Here is a 15,623-nt window from a genome sequence, read left to right as displayed (position 1 = left end):
ACAAGTCCCTAACACAAAGCACTGGGTATTCTGAGGCCTCCATTTCACAATGGCCCCATTTTGCAGTCCTGTTCCTCCTGCAGTACCCCTTATGGATGTCTAGAAGGTGGACTATGAGTGGGTGTGGGGCAGACGAGGACGCTCAGCCTGGTGCTAGTACCTGGATGTCTTTGGTGATGTGGAGTGTCAGCATGAGTTCAGGTAGGGGGCTGGAGGGAGGATGGGGGCCTGAAACTCCCAGGGGGGGAAGTTGGGAGTCAGTCAAAGGAGCCTCTGGGCCAGGCCCAGGAGAGGCAACAGAATAGGGAGAGGCTCTGGTGGAGGCCAGGCTGAGGAGAGCTCCGGGACACCATCTGGAATGCAGGTGCAGGCAGGTGTTCTGTGGGATGTGATGTAAGGCCCTCTGGGTCCCTGATTATCCCTTCAGTAAAGGGTTGTGACACTCTTGGGTGCTTGGATTCTTTTGGGATTGCTCAGTGAGAGGTAGAGTTCCAGGCCTTGAGTGGGGCTCAGTCAAAACACAGGCTATATGTGGCTGGCAGGAGCCTGGGGCAGGATGGGAGAGGATGGTGGCCTTGGGTTACAGTGCTTTTCTTCCAGAAGATGGAAGATGTGCTGAGTCACTACGGAGCACTGGGAACCCAGACACAGATAGGAGGAGCAAGCCTCTGCTCCTCGTTGGGACCTCCCAGCCCAGGGCAAGGAGAGGAAGCAGTGGGTCAGTACAGCCCAGGTGTGGGAGCAGCCACCTGTCTGTGGACTGGAGGCAGGCCTGGGAAGACTCTTCAGATGGTGGCAGGAAGTTAAGGATGGGGTGGCTGGGCCTCGAAGGCAGCCCGGCAGGTCACTCTGCGGGCGGAGGTGGACTGCAGGTGAGCAGTGCACAGCTGATGGGGCCGGCCACAGTGCTCTGCCAAGCAGCTGAGATCGTCAGGGCAAAAACAGGCACAGCCCGTGACCCAGTCCACCTCTGCTTCTGTCCTGAGAGGACACCTTTACATGTGCATGAAGATTTCTACTGCAGGACAATTTCTTTTTTTTTTTTTTTTTTAAGATTTTATTTATTTATTTGACAGAGAGAGATCACAAGTAGACAGAGAGGCAGGCAGAGAGAGAGAGAGGGAAGCAGGCTCCCTGCTGAGCAGAGAGCCCGATGCGGGCCTCGATCCCAGGACCCTGAGATCATGACCTGAGCCGAAGGCAGCGGCTTAACCCACTGAGCCACCCAGGCGCCCAACTGCAGGACAATTTCTACAGTGGAAAGCTGGGAGCCACGCGCCGTCCCGGGCTTGGGGAACAGCTAAATAACCTTGGCGATACTGTGTGTAGGATGTGTGTGGTGGTGACGAAGGATGAGCCATCTACGCTTGACAATCCTGACACGGAAAGATTTCCAAGGTACGCCACTGCACGCCAAAGGGGAGCTGAAGAAGCATTCATCTAGGCTGATGTCTTGTATGTAAAACACTGAAAGCAGGGAACAGCATCATGGATTTTCTCTGGGCACATGAACCTGGATGTGGAGAACATGCCCAAAAAAGTTTGGAGACAGGAGAGAGCAAAAAGCATTGTGCAGTGGACGCTCCATACAGGCTGGCTGGGTGGGCCATGAAAGGTCGTGAATCCTGCAAAGGGCTCAGGCTGGATCTGGGATCGTGGAGCATCCCCGGCGGGCTGCATGTCTGTCGGCTTTGGATTGGGTGAGATGAGGAGGCCCAGGGCACAGAGCAGAGAGCCCAGGGGGTTCAATAAGCCAGGTCAGCTAAGGAAGGGCTCAGGAGCTGTTAGGGCTGACCTAGGAGTTGTGCAGAAGGGAGAGTCTCCAAGACCTGGCTTTGGGCTGGAAGTGGGTGGGTGGTGCTCATGGAAGGAGGGTGGGGGACTTCTGTTTGTACAGGAAATGGTCAGAGAAATGGAAGCTGCTAGATGCTCAGCAGTGAAATTTAAGTCACATAAACCGTCAGTGAGTAAACCAGAAGTGGCTCTAGCTCCTTGATAGGAGAAAAGGAAGAGAAAGGGATGGGTAATAGAATAAATCAAAGATTTTTCATATGATGTAACAATTGCTAAGAGAGACAAAATCTGGCCCTGAACCCAGAAGGGAATGGACTGCATCACCTTCACTTATAAGTTCATTCATTAATGTGCTCTACAAATATTTGCTGTGCCTACTCCATGCCCGGCTCCGTGGATTTGGCCACAATGACACATGGATCTGTCGTCTGCGAGCCACACGCCCCTATCTTACAATGCATTCTCCAGGGGTCGGCTCCAGGCGCCATCAAAGGCAGGGGAAGGTGAGCTCCCCAATCCTCAACAATGCTCAGCATTAACGAAGAGCTAGGCACTTCAGATGTTTTAATTCAGTGAACTTATATTAAGGTGGAAGAAACTGAGACACAGGGATGTTAAGTAACTTGCCCAGGATCACACAGCTAGTCAGTGTCACCACATGAGTCCCTGACCTCTTTGCATTCCATTTTGTCCAAAGTGGTTAGACCTCCCGTTAGTTACTTTATGGGTGCAGCAAACAATTACATGTGTGCTTGTGTGTGTGTGTGTGTGTGTGTATAATTATTTCTCCCTGATACAGTGTTCTTCCATCTCTTGTCCTGTTCATCAGCCCAGGGCACAGTACCTATCACACTGCTCTTCCCACTTCAGAAGCAGTAAACCAAAGCTAAAGGTAAAGAGTTTCTATCTGGGTGATGGAACAAATGAATAGGAGCCCCGGGGCCTGACTAACCTGGAACCTAGAGGCCAGGCTTGGCCCATGGGGTCACCAGCCAGCTGCAGACCCGCTGAGATGCCACTGCTATCCTAGCTCCACAGCAAATTTCCTTCTCACTAGTGGGAAACATTTCAGACCAAGGACCACACCCAGGTGAGGGTCGGCTTAAGGAGACCGCTGCTAAATACCCACCGGTCGGTGCAGGAACCCCCATGTGTGCACGGCCACGGGCAAGACCGCAGGTCGGGCCACCGATCTCCATGAGGAGACCCGCCCACAGTGAGCTGACTTCTCTGATGATGATTCCCCCTGACCCCCAGACAGACAGCAACCTGGGGCTCAAACAGGCCTCAAGCAAACCCCACCCCTGCTCTACCTCCACCCCAGATCAGGACCCAGGGTGCGTGCACAGGCTGAGAGAGGAGACCGGCCACTCTGCAGGGGGAATTGCTAAGGGTAAATACCCACATGAGGGAGCACAACGCCGCACAAGGTTCACGGACAGCCTCTGGCACCAAGAGGAACTGACTCCTAGGCCACTGGACCTAGGAAGGGGAGGGAAGGGGGTAAACTCTGTGTGCCCCGCGTACCGTTCCTTTCTCGAACTTGTTGGTACGGTTCTCTGACTTGCCAAGGTACCGCTCCCCGGTGTCCCCCAGATCTCCGTAGATGGTGATATAGACCTTGGCATCCGTCCCTGCCCCAGGAACGTTTCCTGTGAAGATCTGCACCGAGTACAGCACAACTGGGTGGGCGGTGAGACCAACAGACAGACAGATGGACAGACAAAGGGAACAAAAGAATGGCATTACTTTAGACTGGAGGGAACTGGATTTGTAGGAGGTGTTAAGCCTCTGGCCCAGGCCCCGAGGAGGAGTTAGCATCTGCCTTTTATTTGTTCACGTGTGTACGTTCTGCTACAAATCCACAAGGACTCGCAGGCAGGGAGTCTGCCCAACCTCTGGACATGGGTGGCCTCGAAGACGTGGAAGACGGAGGCTTCCCCCCGCAGCTGTCAAACCATCTACCCATCTAGCTGCCTGTGCTGCTTGGGGGAGGACACAGGGGACCGGCCAACATGTGGGCGCACTGTGGTCACTACGTCTAGCGGACGACAGTATGCCTTCCTGTTTGAGGGTGAGCAGGATCCATGCCCGCTGCTGCTAAACACTCTTTGGAAAAAATCAAGTATTTTTTTTGAAGGCATAGCTTCCCCATAGTGTCCATGTCCTTATTTCTATTTATTCTTCCGCTCCCTGCAATCTGGTGCCTGCCCCCAGTGACCGTCAGTCACCCTCTCCTTCACCTCCTGTGGTCTGCAGCAAGGGCTCTAGGAATGCTGGTGTGACAGTTATTAAAAATTATCAAGGAAAATAAAAACAAATGCTGTCTTGTCTCCGTTTTGCTGTTGTGGGCTCACAGAAGAAGAGTGAAGTATCTCCTTTTCCGACCTCCACCCCAGAGGCAGAGGCGAGCTGTGCATTTTTATGAGGGTAAGGATTCTTTGTCTCCTCCCACTATGCGTCTGTCCCAAGAGCTTTGGAGTTTCAGACCAAGAAGTGGGGACTTCCCTGGATGGTCCCCAAGGGGAGGGATGGAAATTGTGGCTTTGAGGTGGAGGGCGGGAGCGGCCAGACCAGGAGGAAGGTTCGTTTCCCCAGCCTGCAAGGGAGCTCAGGCTTGGGAGTCCACTTGGCTGGCAGGGACCCCGCATCTGTACACAGAGCCCCTACGGGGAGATGGCTGGGGGTTATCTGGGAACTTGAAGCAAGGAGGCCTCATGGCCAAGAAGAGGGTCTCAGATTGAGGTTGTCTCTGGCCACCTAGACAAATTACGCCTCTGTGTCTGTGGAGAACCAGCAGCTACTGTCACCGTGTGGTGGGAGGACACAGGTGTCCGTAGTACCTGCCCTGGACTAAGGACCAGGCCCCTCCTTCGAGGATCAGGATTCTCATGAAATCAAAAAGAGGAATTCTCTCTCCCTGTCGTGACTGGGAGGGACTTTCTTCCCAACCCCTGCAAGTGGGCTCAGACCACATTTAATTAAATCGAGAAAAGGAGGGTGAAGTGAGTTGCTCATACTCATGGTTATGGAACGTGTTCACGCCCACCCCGTGGTTCCTATTATTCTCCTCTTTTTCCCTGGGACTCCACAGCGTTTATTCTCCCCTGCTCTCCATCTGCCTCTCTGGTCGCTCCTTCTGGAGCAGCTTTACGCGTTCCTAATCTCCTTCCCGCCTCTCAGATGCCTGGTTCTATCCGCTTCCCTCAGCTCCCCTCCTGCACACCCTGGGCATTGAAAGCTGTGAGTTTCTCCACTCTGTATCTCCAGCCCAGTTCCTTCCTGGCTCAGATCCACGGCCCTGTCACCTAGAGGACATGTCCGCTCTCACTAGATATCACAAACTCCCCTGCAAACCTGAACTCTGAAAGTCCCTTTCCAAGCCTTCTCCCCACCCACCCTCCCTGCCCAGCACTGTTCTACAGATCATCATGGTGCCCGTGAGCGTGGCTCTCGGGGGCCTGTCCCCACCCAGGCCGGGAACCAGGACTAGTCACGCTGCCCTCCACCCCTGCCTCATCAGCTCAGTGCAACACCCGTTAGCATTTCATGCGTTGCATTAATAAATAAAAGCTCCTCTTTGGTGTTGAAGAGTCAACATTACCCAGGTCTTTCTGGCTCCTGCTGACAGGAGGTGACATTGAGAATCTTGTCACAGTTTAGACACAACAATCGACTGTCCTCCCCTGCACTTCCTGGCTGTGCGTTCAGCCCTGCTCCACACTGACGTAGGACCTTTTCTCGGAGCCCTTGGTGCAGAGTGGGGTGCTGTGTCACCAGGGGCTGTGGCTGAATGGCCCCCCCTTCTCCCCCTCCTCCACCCCCCGCTGCTCTTTCCAGTCCTTGGGGAATGGAAAACTGATTCAGTTTCTGGGCGCTGAGCAATGCAGTTGTGCAGCCAAATCCAGCTATTTCTGGATCCTCCCCCCTCCCTGTCCCACCCAAGCCCCACAGCTCTCAGTGGAGAGATGTTTCCCTAGAAACATCACCAGGCACAGAGTGGGCTTGTGGCATGTTATTAATACAGAACAGCCCAAGTGTGCCGCTGGGACAGCTTTCTGGGTTGTCCTCTGGGATCCAAGTAGAAAAGGGAATTCTCCCCCAGACTTAATAGCAAAGGGATTTGGGTAGGGAAAGGCACATTACGGAGGCGACACTTGTTTTTATTTCTAAGCAAGTGGCAACTGAGATGAAAGGAAATGTTAGAGCTATGGCTGCTTTACACCCCGCTGGGTCCTTATGGGGCCTGGAATCTGGGATTTCCCTCCCTTTTTTTCCAAGTCCAGATGTGATGCAACCTATATGAGCTGGATCTCCAAGCTCCCAGAGTGTCTCTGATCCGCGCAGACTGCCCCCCGTGGGGAGATCGCTGGTATTCTTTCATGTGTCATTGGTGGCGGAAAGCCTGTTTTTTGCACGTGAGTTTGATTTTTGACACAGCTGAAGCTCACTGGGGGCTCACCGAGTAACCTGGGGATTGATGGGACAGCGGCATCGCTGGTCAGAAAAGAGGTGCGGCTGTCCCCATGGTCCGGGAAGAAGGTGTTTGTGTGTATGTGTGTGCATGTACGTACAAATGTACGCACGTGCACTTACACGTGCGTGTGCCCACACAACGTAAAAAGAAAGTGGAAGAGAAGGCCAAGGACGGAGTCTGAGGAACGCCACCTCAGGTGAAACACCACCTGGCGCAGAGAGGACGACAGCGCTCAGGGGGCCACGCAGAGAAACGAGAGAGGAGAACGGCCCAAGAGCAAAGGAAGAAGCGCATGAAAGGTGGGTCAGGCTGATGCAGAGCCTGCAGGGAACCCCAGTGAGGAGTGGGCAGAGGTAACTGCCCTTAGAGAGGAGAAAGTCACGGCTCTGGACGCTCGGGGGCCACACCCAAGCCCTGGGCGCAGCTCTAGCTACACACGCGTCCTGGGTGCTTCCTGGTTCATACCCAGGAGAGACAGATGGGTCCCGCCAGAGCAGGGAGGACCGAGCCCTGCAGAGGAGTAGCAGAATCAGTGAAGAGGAGGGAAGCCCAAGGGCCAGGGGGATCCAGACATAGGAGAGCAGGCATCTGGAGGCCAGGGAAGGACGTGTTGTGAGACAGCCAGGACCCTGAAGCGCAGCCCGCCATTGATCAGCTGTGTGAACATGGGCAGCTTAGAGCCCCCTGTGGGCCTCAGATCCCCTCTCCACGGACTGGAGTTAATAACAGACCCTGTGTCCTGGCACAAACACTTGGCCTGGCATGGGGTAGGTGCCTGACAGGGGGCGAGGGGCCACGGCTGACCATACGGAGGGCGTCACACTTACTGTCCAGAGGTTCCTCCACTTCCTTGTAGACTTGCCTTAAGGACCCATCTTTCATGTATTTCTCAGTGAAGATGTCATAAGGGACCAGTTCTCGAATGGTCTTCTTGTCGTCCTCTGACGTGGCAAGCCATCGATCACAAGGGAAAGTTAAGGTCTCTGTCCCCTGGGGTGAGGAGGCAAGAGGAAAATTCCTTAGTGTGGACCCTTCCGACTTCAGTGGTTCATCAGCACGTCAACACTCACGGGGACCAAGAACAAGGGTCATGGTCCCCATAGATAATGCAAAAGCCACAGGGGAGGCCAAGCTCTGCTCTGATTCCAACAGATTTGGTCTTCAATTGCATCGGGGCTGGCTCTTGAAAGCAGAGTCCCCAGGGTCACTTAAAGATTGTATGAGAACCCCATCCCACAGACTCAGATTCCATGGTAAGGGGAGGGGCTCAGTATTTTTAAATTGTTCTCAAATCTCTCAACCACAGCCACCCCTGAGACCTGCCTTCCATGTTTAGAATTCTGTGGTTTCAGGATGTTTGCCAAGTTGTCCCACTGGGTTTCAATGAGTTGACCTTGAGCAGCAGGAATGGCATGCTTGGTCACTCACTAGCAGTGTGCCCCTGGGGGTGGGGCATAGGGACAGCTCTGCCTAGACCATCCTCCCCGACCCCCTAAATGAGGTTCTAAAAGATTCTGCCTTGGACCTGAGCTGGTTCCTACACTGGGTAAACTGGTAAACTGGGTGAATTGTCCTCAGATTTTACCTCAACTTAATGAGGCTACAGGTTCTTTCTTTTTTTTAAAGATTAATTTTTATTTATTTGAGAGAGAGAGAGCACGAGTGAGTAGGGGGAGGGGCAGAGGGAGAGGGAGGGAATCTCAAGCGGACTCCTTAAGGAGTGTGGAGCCCGCCACGGGACTCGATCTTTGACCCTGAGATCATGACCTGAGCTGAAACTGGGAGTCCGACACTTAGCCAGGTAGGCCACCCATGTGCCCCATAAGGATGCAGGCTCTTATCAGCAATCAGCCTCGAATCCCTCTGGAAAGCGACAGAAGAAACAGCAGGACAGATGAGTCAGGAACTCACGTCTTTATCTGGGAGGAGCCTGCGGATGTCCACGTGGGAGCAGTGCCAGCCAGGATTCAGGCCCGTATTGTCATGGCCAATCCGAATTTTCTCAATGATTTCCCCCACGTCTTCTAACTGTGGGAAGGAGAAAAGGCGCCAGGTGGGAGCCAAAAGTTCCAGGAAAGTAGGACCTCAGCAAAATCCTGCCTCCTCAGGACATCTGTTCCTGCGTCCCTTTGAACGTCCAGGGGCTACTTTTTCCCAGCATGTCCCCCTGTGTGGCTGAGCCAGCCCCTACTCTCCTCTATGCATACCAAGCTCAGGCTTCCCTTCCTCTCTCCCCACTTAAAACCAGCCTAGACTCCAGAACTCAATTCAGTCAATCTCTGGGACACTGGTCCCCCTTTGCATGGTGGAGCCCACCTCTCCGTCCATTACTTACCATGGCAGCAGCTCATTGCTGGCTTGAGAACAGACTTGGATATCAGAAGATGAGTTCTGGATCTGTCCATGCCCTGTCTTGCCAGCCTGACCTTCTTCTTGGCTCCTAAGAGCCCCTCTATCTCCAACTGCCCCTCTTCTATATGCCTCAAATTACAGTCCTTCAAACTCAACATTCTCTTGCCATGGGGCCTTTGCACAGCCTCCTCCTGCCCCTCCACTTTCCTCTTCTTTACCTAAACCTCAACCTCACCATTCAGGTATCAGATCAAGGATCACTTCCCCAGGGAAGCCCCCTTGACCACCTAAGGAAAGTCAAATCTCGTTATGACAGGCCCTTATAGCATCCCATGGCACCCCTGTCCCCCACCGCAGCACTTCTGCAGCCTCTCTGCAGAGTGGACCACCTGGCTGGTGCGGGCAGGTTCTCAGTGCTTGGAGACAGCAGTCAGCTCTGGGATGGGTGACTCCTGTGGCGAGTGAATGGCATCTGAATGATAGATGAAGTCATTCATCAAACGCAAAGCCTCTAGAACCACAGACAAGTGACCTCTGAGTGAAACGGAACTGCTTCCAACCACGGGTTTCCTTCCCCGCACACACACGCACCACAGTGGGCAGCCAAGAGCAGGCTCATCAGGACTGCTTGAGGAATGTCCCCCAACTCCCATCCCCATCCCCATCCTTCCCTGTTGGGGCCACGGCCCTGCCACCTATGACCCATGTAACCTGAGGCAATGCACCTGACCTTCCAGGACTCAACTTTCCTCTCTATAAAATGGGGGACAACAATGTCTTACTCAAAGGAAGGCAGAGGCATGATAGTCCCTTGAGGTCACTTCGAGATCTAAGATCCCAGCCATGGTTCTTTTTGGCAACTATTCTCTCCTGGGACCAGCAGGGCACCACACTGCTAGAAATGGTGAGAATTAACAAGCTTCTGCTGTCTGCAGCACTGGCCCCCAGCCCCTGCTCCCTACCAGCTAGCTCACCCTCGCTTCCCCACAGAAGTGCTGTCCCCTGGGAGCCCCCGAGGGCAGTCTGATCATTAAACACAGATCGGTGGCCTCAGGCTGACGTTAGTGCTCTGGACATTTTTTTTTTTTAAAGATTTTATTTATTTATTTGACAGAGAGAGATCACAAGCAGGCAGAGAGGCAGGCAGAGAGAGAGGAGGAAGCAGGCTCCCTGCCGAGCAGAGAGCCCGATGCGGGGCTCGATCCCAGGACCCTGAGATCATGACCCGAGCCGAAGGCAGCGGCCTAACCCACTGAGCCACCCAGGCGCCCCTGCTCTGGACATTTTTAAGGAGGACTCACTCCTTCACGATGGGAGAGGCACAGAAGCTATGGAGGAAACCCCTGGCCCACAGAAGATCCCCGTGCAGGCATTAAGCTGCCCGCTGCATGGAGGACTGAAGATTCACCTGCCTCTCCCTCTGCCCAGGGGCCTCTTCTGCTCCTTCCCCATCCCATCTCTGAGCTTTGAGATGTGTGGACCTGGCTTCACTGATTCTTCTGGAGACTCAACCATCCAGCCACTCGGCCAGGCATGCCATGTCAGGGTGACCATCTCGGCGGTGAGGCTCAGCGAGCAAGGAGGCCACTGAGAGGCTGCTAGCCATGGGTGGTGGGCCTCAGGGAGAGACTCAGAGTCAGAGGAAATCCTGGCATTCTCCCAGGAGGTGGAAGAGCTAAGCGGACAAGGTCCTGGAATGGAGCTGCTCGGGTCTCAATCTTGGCTCTGCCCTTTGTTCATTACGACGTCCCAAGCAAGTTTCCTAACTTGCCATTTCAGCCAGACAAAGTGATAATCATACCACCAGCACAGGGGATGGTGACGAGGACTCTAAGTGCTCAGAGCAGGGCTGGCACAAGGCAGGGGGAAATTAGTATTAGTTATGTTTGCTACTTTCCCAGTGACTCCCTGTGTCTTAGGACAAAGCCACAGAGGGAGGGAGAGGCTTGTTCAGAGTCCGAGCCAGAGCCAGAGCTAGAACCCGGGGTCATGTGCCTGTGACCCAGCGCTCTATGTCTCACCTAAAGATCAGTCGGAAAAGAGACATGGAGAGACGGGGACACAAAGCTTTTTCATGTGTTTCCAAACTCTCACACTCCCCCAGCAGCCGATGAGGTTTGAAAAGGAAAAAGAAAAAACTTAGCAACAAATTACTGGCCAATTATAGCTGCTGATTAGCGGGTATTTCGTTGATGAAACTCCGTGGAAGTCACGCTGGGGTATAATCGCAGCCCCCCACTGATGGCATCAGGCTGGGGTGACTCATGCGCCATGCCATCTTGGCGGGGTGAGCTGTTACTTTGTGTGGGTAAAGGAATCACCCTTGAATTTTCCTTGACAAAGACTCTACCAAGGTGCCAACCTTCCCACAAGTGCTGATGGCTCCCGGGGACTGTGGGGAGGAAGCAGGGAGAGCCCCCTGCCCCGCCCCCCCCCAGGCACAGACACTGGCTGGGGGAGGAGGTAGGGGCTCTGGACTTTGTTTCCCATCAGAAGATAAGGAGTATTTCTCCAAAGGTCCCCACTGTCTGGAGAGCCCTGGCTCTTTTCCTTCACAGCTGTCCCCTCTAAGTCTTGCTTCAGCCAGTCCTCTGCCCATCGGGTCACTCTCCTACTGTCCATCTGGCCAAACCTCATTCCACATGCTGCGTTTATTTACACCTCTGGCCTTGGCCCCAGTGTTCCCCTCGCTAGGAATGCCTCCCCTTCTTGTCCCTGCTTATAGTCGCACTCAGTCCAGCTCAAAGTGACCACCTCCAGGGAGCCTTCATCTTTCTCTGAATACCCATCACACACTCAGTCAGTCCCTTACTCGTGCTCATCACCAGGGACCAGTGTCCTGTAGGGGCTAAGAGCACACATTCTGAGCCAGTTCTCCTGGGTTTGAATCCTGCTTCCATGACACCCTAGCTCTGTGAATTTCTGCAAGCTACTCATTACTCTGTCCTCAGTTTCCCCATCTTTAAGCAGGGATAACTACTGCACAGAGTTGCTGTGCAGGTTGAGTGAGTTAACAGATAAAGCCCTATAATGGTGCCTTCTTACCCAAAGGAACAGTTACTCTAAGGATGACCAGCCTCTCTCATTAGCCTTATATGGAGGTTCCGGGTTCCCCAGCTGGATGCGAGCCCCTTGCAGGCAGAGGCTGGGTCTTCCCCTTCTCTTGTGTCTCCCACCCAACCTAGCGCACAGGGGAGACACTGAGCTCACATGCATGGGATGCCCAGCTGCTGGGACTACACCTAAGTAAGCATGGAACAAGCAAGGCTCCAGGCCAGAAGGGCAGCTGGGGAACACACGGGGTTTCTACACGTCCGGCTCTCCCCAGGGATATGTGTGTGTTGTTGCTAGCACTGGAGATGGTCCCAGTGGAACTGGAATTGTGCCTCTAGTTTCCCCAAGGCCTGTCCACCCACTGTCAGCTTAGGTCTGAAACTTGTTCCTGTGGGACAGGTGAGGTGCTCCGTCCTCCTGGTGACTCAGATGTACTGAGTGAGGCCCAGCGAGGGTGGATAACCACCTGGACTCCTTGCCAACAGCAGCCCATTAGGGTCCCTCTGGAAGCATGGCTCTTCCTGTCCCCTCCTCTGGTGCCCCCACCTCCCGGTGCTGGCTCCCCCCACAGCCTGTGGGGCCCGTGTACCTCCATAATGAAGCGGGAGGCTGACTTCCTTTCAAAGAACAGCTTCTGCTCTCTCTTGTTGGTGCACAAGTACTTCTGCTGGGTACACACTGCATCACAGCCATAGATGACGATGAAGATGTTGGCATCTGTCCCGGCAGCGAAGACGTCGCTGGTATACAGGGTGATCTCATAAGGGACAACTGAGGGTGGGCAGAGGGTGAAGTCAGAGGGGAGGTGAGAACACAAAACAGATGTGGACAAGATCAAGTTCTTCATTGGCCCCACTGCCCTGGGGCCCCATCACTGGAAGCTGCCGCCCAGGGACCTGCATCTTCTTCACATGGTTGCTTAGCAACAGCAGGTGCAGGGGGAGGGGGAGGCAGTGTCCTGTCATGCCTAGTGCCCGCAGTTAAGCCCCTGTCACCTCAGACCATGGTCTCTGTGCCTCTCTCATCTCAGAGCTAGTCCAGCAGTTTGGCTGAAAACACGGGCTCTACGCTGATTTTTTTGTGTGACCCAGTCAAGCCACTCAAGAATCTCGGTTTTCTCCTCTACAAAGTGTCCTCACCATGGTCCTTAGTTGTAGAGACTGTAAACAGGAGGGTTACATCTCAAGGGGCAACAAACCAATCAGATCAGTAGTCGACAGGGTGAGAAACATTTCTCTTCCTGCCCTCACTTGCTCCTCACTGGCCTGCCCTCACACGCCTCCATAACACACTGGGCCCTTGCTGGGTTGGATGCTGGTGGGGGTGGTGTGTGCTTGTGGACTCCTTAAAAGGGAGGCTGACTCATCAGTGCTGTTGGCAAGCAGCCTGGTGGGCGGGCATCAGTGCGGGTAGAGACCAGCTTTGCCCACCTGGTGCTGAGGACTCTTCACCTCAGAAACTCTTTGGGTGTGTATCAAACACACAGATTCCCAACATCTCTTCAGCTTCTCTGTGGGATGGTTTCTAGTGATCTAACTATTTAACTCGGACTTTACACTGGAGCTTGAGACCAGCAGTTTGAGAGTGTGTGGTGAACTGCAGAATGAGACCCATGAGCAGGTTGTAAAATAAATTTCCTGGGTCGTCACCAGGACTTTAAAAAATAAACGGAATTGAATAGAATTGAATAAAGAAATACCATCTATGCGGACATCACACATAGTAAGGGAAAACATTTTTTGTGACACTTACTTGTGGCTTATGTATATAAATGTATATATACTTTAAGTCACAATAATAAAAAATTATATTAAAAACTCAGAGAAAGAGTGTAAGTGGAAATCTACCTTATTTTGTGGTCTCAACTTCAAAAGGGACCGCATTAAAAGTCACCTTCTCACAGGTGGCCCCCTCTCCACATCTACTCCAAAGCAAATGAATTTTCGTTTCATTAGTTTGTGATGACGGTCACTCTGCTGTTGAACAGCAGCTGTGAGGCCTTATAAGAATCGTACTTGTTGTCTGTTGAGTATTCGCCCTGTGCCCGACTCTCCACTGAGCGTTCTACCTTCCCCATCTACAACATTCACGATGACCGGTACAGGAGACACCATTATACTTCACTTTATGGATGAGGAAAGCAAGGCTCAGAGAAGTGAAGTGACTTGCCCCAGGTCACATGGCTGGTCAAATGTAGGGGGAACTCCAACTCCAACGGGCTTGTCTGACCCCTCAATCCTGGGTGTAAACCCCTAGGGGTGCTGTTGTCATGAACTGGAGGTGAGTACTGTTCTTACCTACTGGTCAGGGCCCGTCCCCACAGTGGCCTGGACAGGCCACTCACCAAGGTCAAGGAAAAATGCAAGCCGTTGCGATAATGGAGGCAACTTCCTTGGAGTCCTCTTGGGTGTCTCCATGGTCTAAGGCTCAGGAGGCCTTGAGCAGAGATGGACTTGAGCTTTCCTGAGACTAGCTGGCAGTGGGAGAAGCCCTGGAAATATATGGGCAGGAAGAGCCCACCGTTCCACCCTCACCACTCTAGGCCTGGGCTCAGATGCATTTCTTGGTCTCTAGTTCTGCCTCTGCCATTGAGGAGCTGTGTGTCCTTGGGCAAATGGGTGTACTTCTCTGGGCCTTTTTCTTTGTCCATAAAATGAGAGTATTTAACAGAACTGTGGTTTTTAGACGGTTTAGCTGAAATTAATTTTCAGTGGAATATTCTTGTGCAATCCTTAAAAATACCTTTAGGAAGAATGTTCAGAAAAAAAAAAAGAACTTGACTTTTTAAAGCTGAGGAGTTGCTCTGGATGGCATGAACTGGGGAGCTGTTCCTGTTCATCCTTTCTCCAAACCCACCAGCTGCCTGGAAACTACCCCCCCCTTGATACCAGCAATCCTCAGAGCACAGACTTAAGGCTGAGGTGCCTCTTAGCCCTAACATGGCATGATTCTGACCTTCAGGGCTCCACGCTGTGTGGTGCCTCTAAGTTCAGACCATCACAGTGGTCCCTTTCCTAAGGGACACCCCTCTCCGGTGCTGGCAGCACCTTTCAGTAGGTCTGGAAGCAGAGCCATTTTGCTCTGTTCTTCTGGTTTCACATGTATTGGGCAGCCTTGATGAACTGCCCGATCTGGGTCTCAGCCTTCTAGGCCCCTGAGAACAACACCCGGCCACCACTCCTGGGACTGCAGCTCCCCAGCCCCTGGAACTCTCTGGCTTTGGGCCCTCAAGAACTTTCCCAAACAAGAAAATAGGCTCTGAGCAGCAGACCCTCCCTGCTGGGCTCCTGCCTGGTGAGAGCCGCCCTTTGAAGCTGCCTCCATGGCTCTCCAGTCTGAAAGGCAAACCTCTACTGCACTTTATATGGATGTATGTGTGTATGTATGTATTGGTAAATACGAGCCTAAGGCAAAGGGTAAGTGGGCTTGTTCTCATATCAGGCTAGAACTGAATATATTCAAGGTTAGGCCATACGAATCCAGAGCAAGGCCTGTCCTAGGGCGCAAAGGGAGAAACGGAAATATCTGTCTAGAAGTGCCTCGCCCAGTACTGCTGTCAGGTCTGCGTACATCTGTCAGGGTCAGTGTGTCTGTCCCCAACTGCAGGCGGCTCCTGGGGGTTTGATCTGTATATGCAGAGATTTTACTAGAGGGAAATGTCACTTTCTTTTAGGCTTTGGACCAGAAAATATCTTGATGGATCAGGTCTTTTCCAGTTTAATTGCTTTAGGCAAAAAAAAAAAACCCCAAACAACAACAACAACAACAAAAAACAAAAGCAAAAAGCAAAAAACAAAAACCCATCACTGATTTATACTGTGTATTTATGTTCAGGGGAAACCTTTCAGCATAGCTAACTTCTTTGGTTAGGAAAAAAAATTGTATTCTGTGGGTTTGGTTCCTATGTTAGCATATTCAGACAGATTTTTATAGTTTGGCTGATTTC

General features: G+C 52.7%; 1 protein-coding gene across 2 annotated transcripts in view; it reads right to left on the bottom strand.

Annotated features, from left to right (window-relative positions):
* Window positions 1-15,623, bottom strand: part of LOXHD1 (lipoxygenase homology PLAT domains 1) — a 154,144-nt gene that overhangs the window by 36,363 nt on the left and 102,158 nt on the right. For both annotated transcript variants that reach the window (XM_047697662.1, XM_047697663.1), the window contains exons 26-29: window positions 12,267-12,448; window positions 8,183-8,299; window positions 7,099-7,261; window positions 3,322-3,476 (exon numbers count right to left, since the gene is read on the bottom strand). In XM_047697662.1, the coding sequence (XP_047553618.1) occupies window positions 3,322-3,476; window positions 7,099-7,261; window positions 8,183-8,299; window positions 12,267-12,448 (617 nt within the window). The remainder of the gene's footprint in view (window positions 1-3,321; window positions 3,477-7,098; window positions 7,262-8,182; window positions 8,300-12,266; window positions 12,449-15,623) is intronic.

The sequence above is a fragment of the Lutra lutra genome, chromosome 12 (genome assembly GCF_902655055.1).
Source record: "Lutra lutra chromosome 12, mLutLut1.2, whole genome shotgun sequence".
Taxonomy (NCBI): Eukaryota; Metazoa; Chordata; class Mammalia; order Carnivora; family Mustelidae; genus Lutra; species Lutra lutra.
The sequence above is the reverse complement of the archived record's forward strand: the minus strand, read 5'-3'. Positions and strand labels throughout refer to the sequence as shown.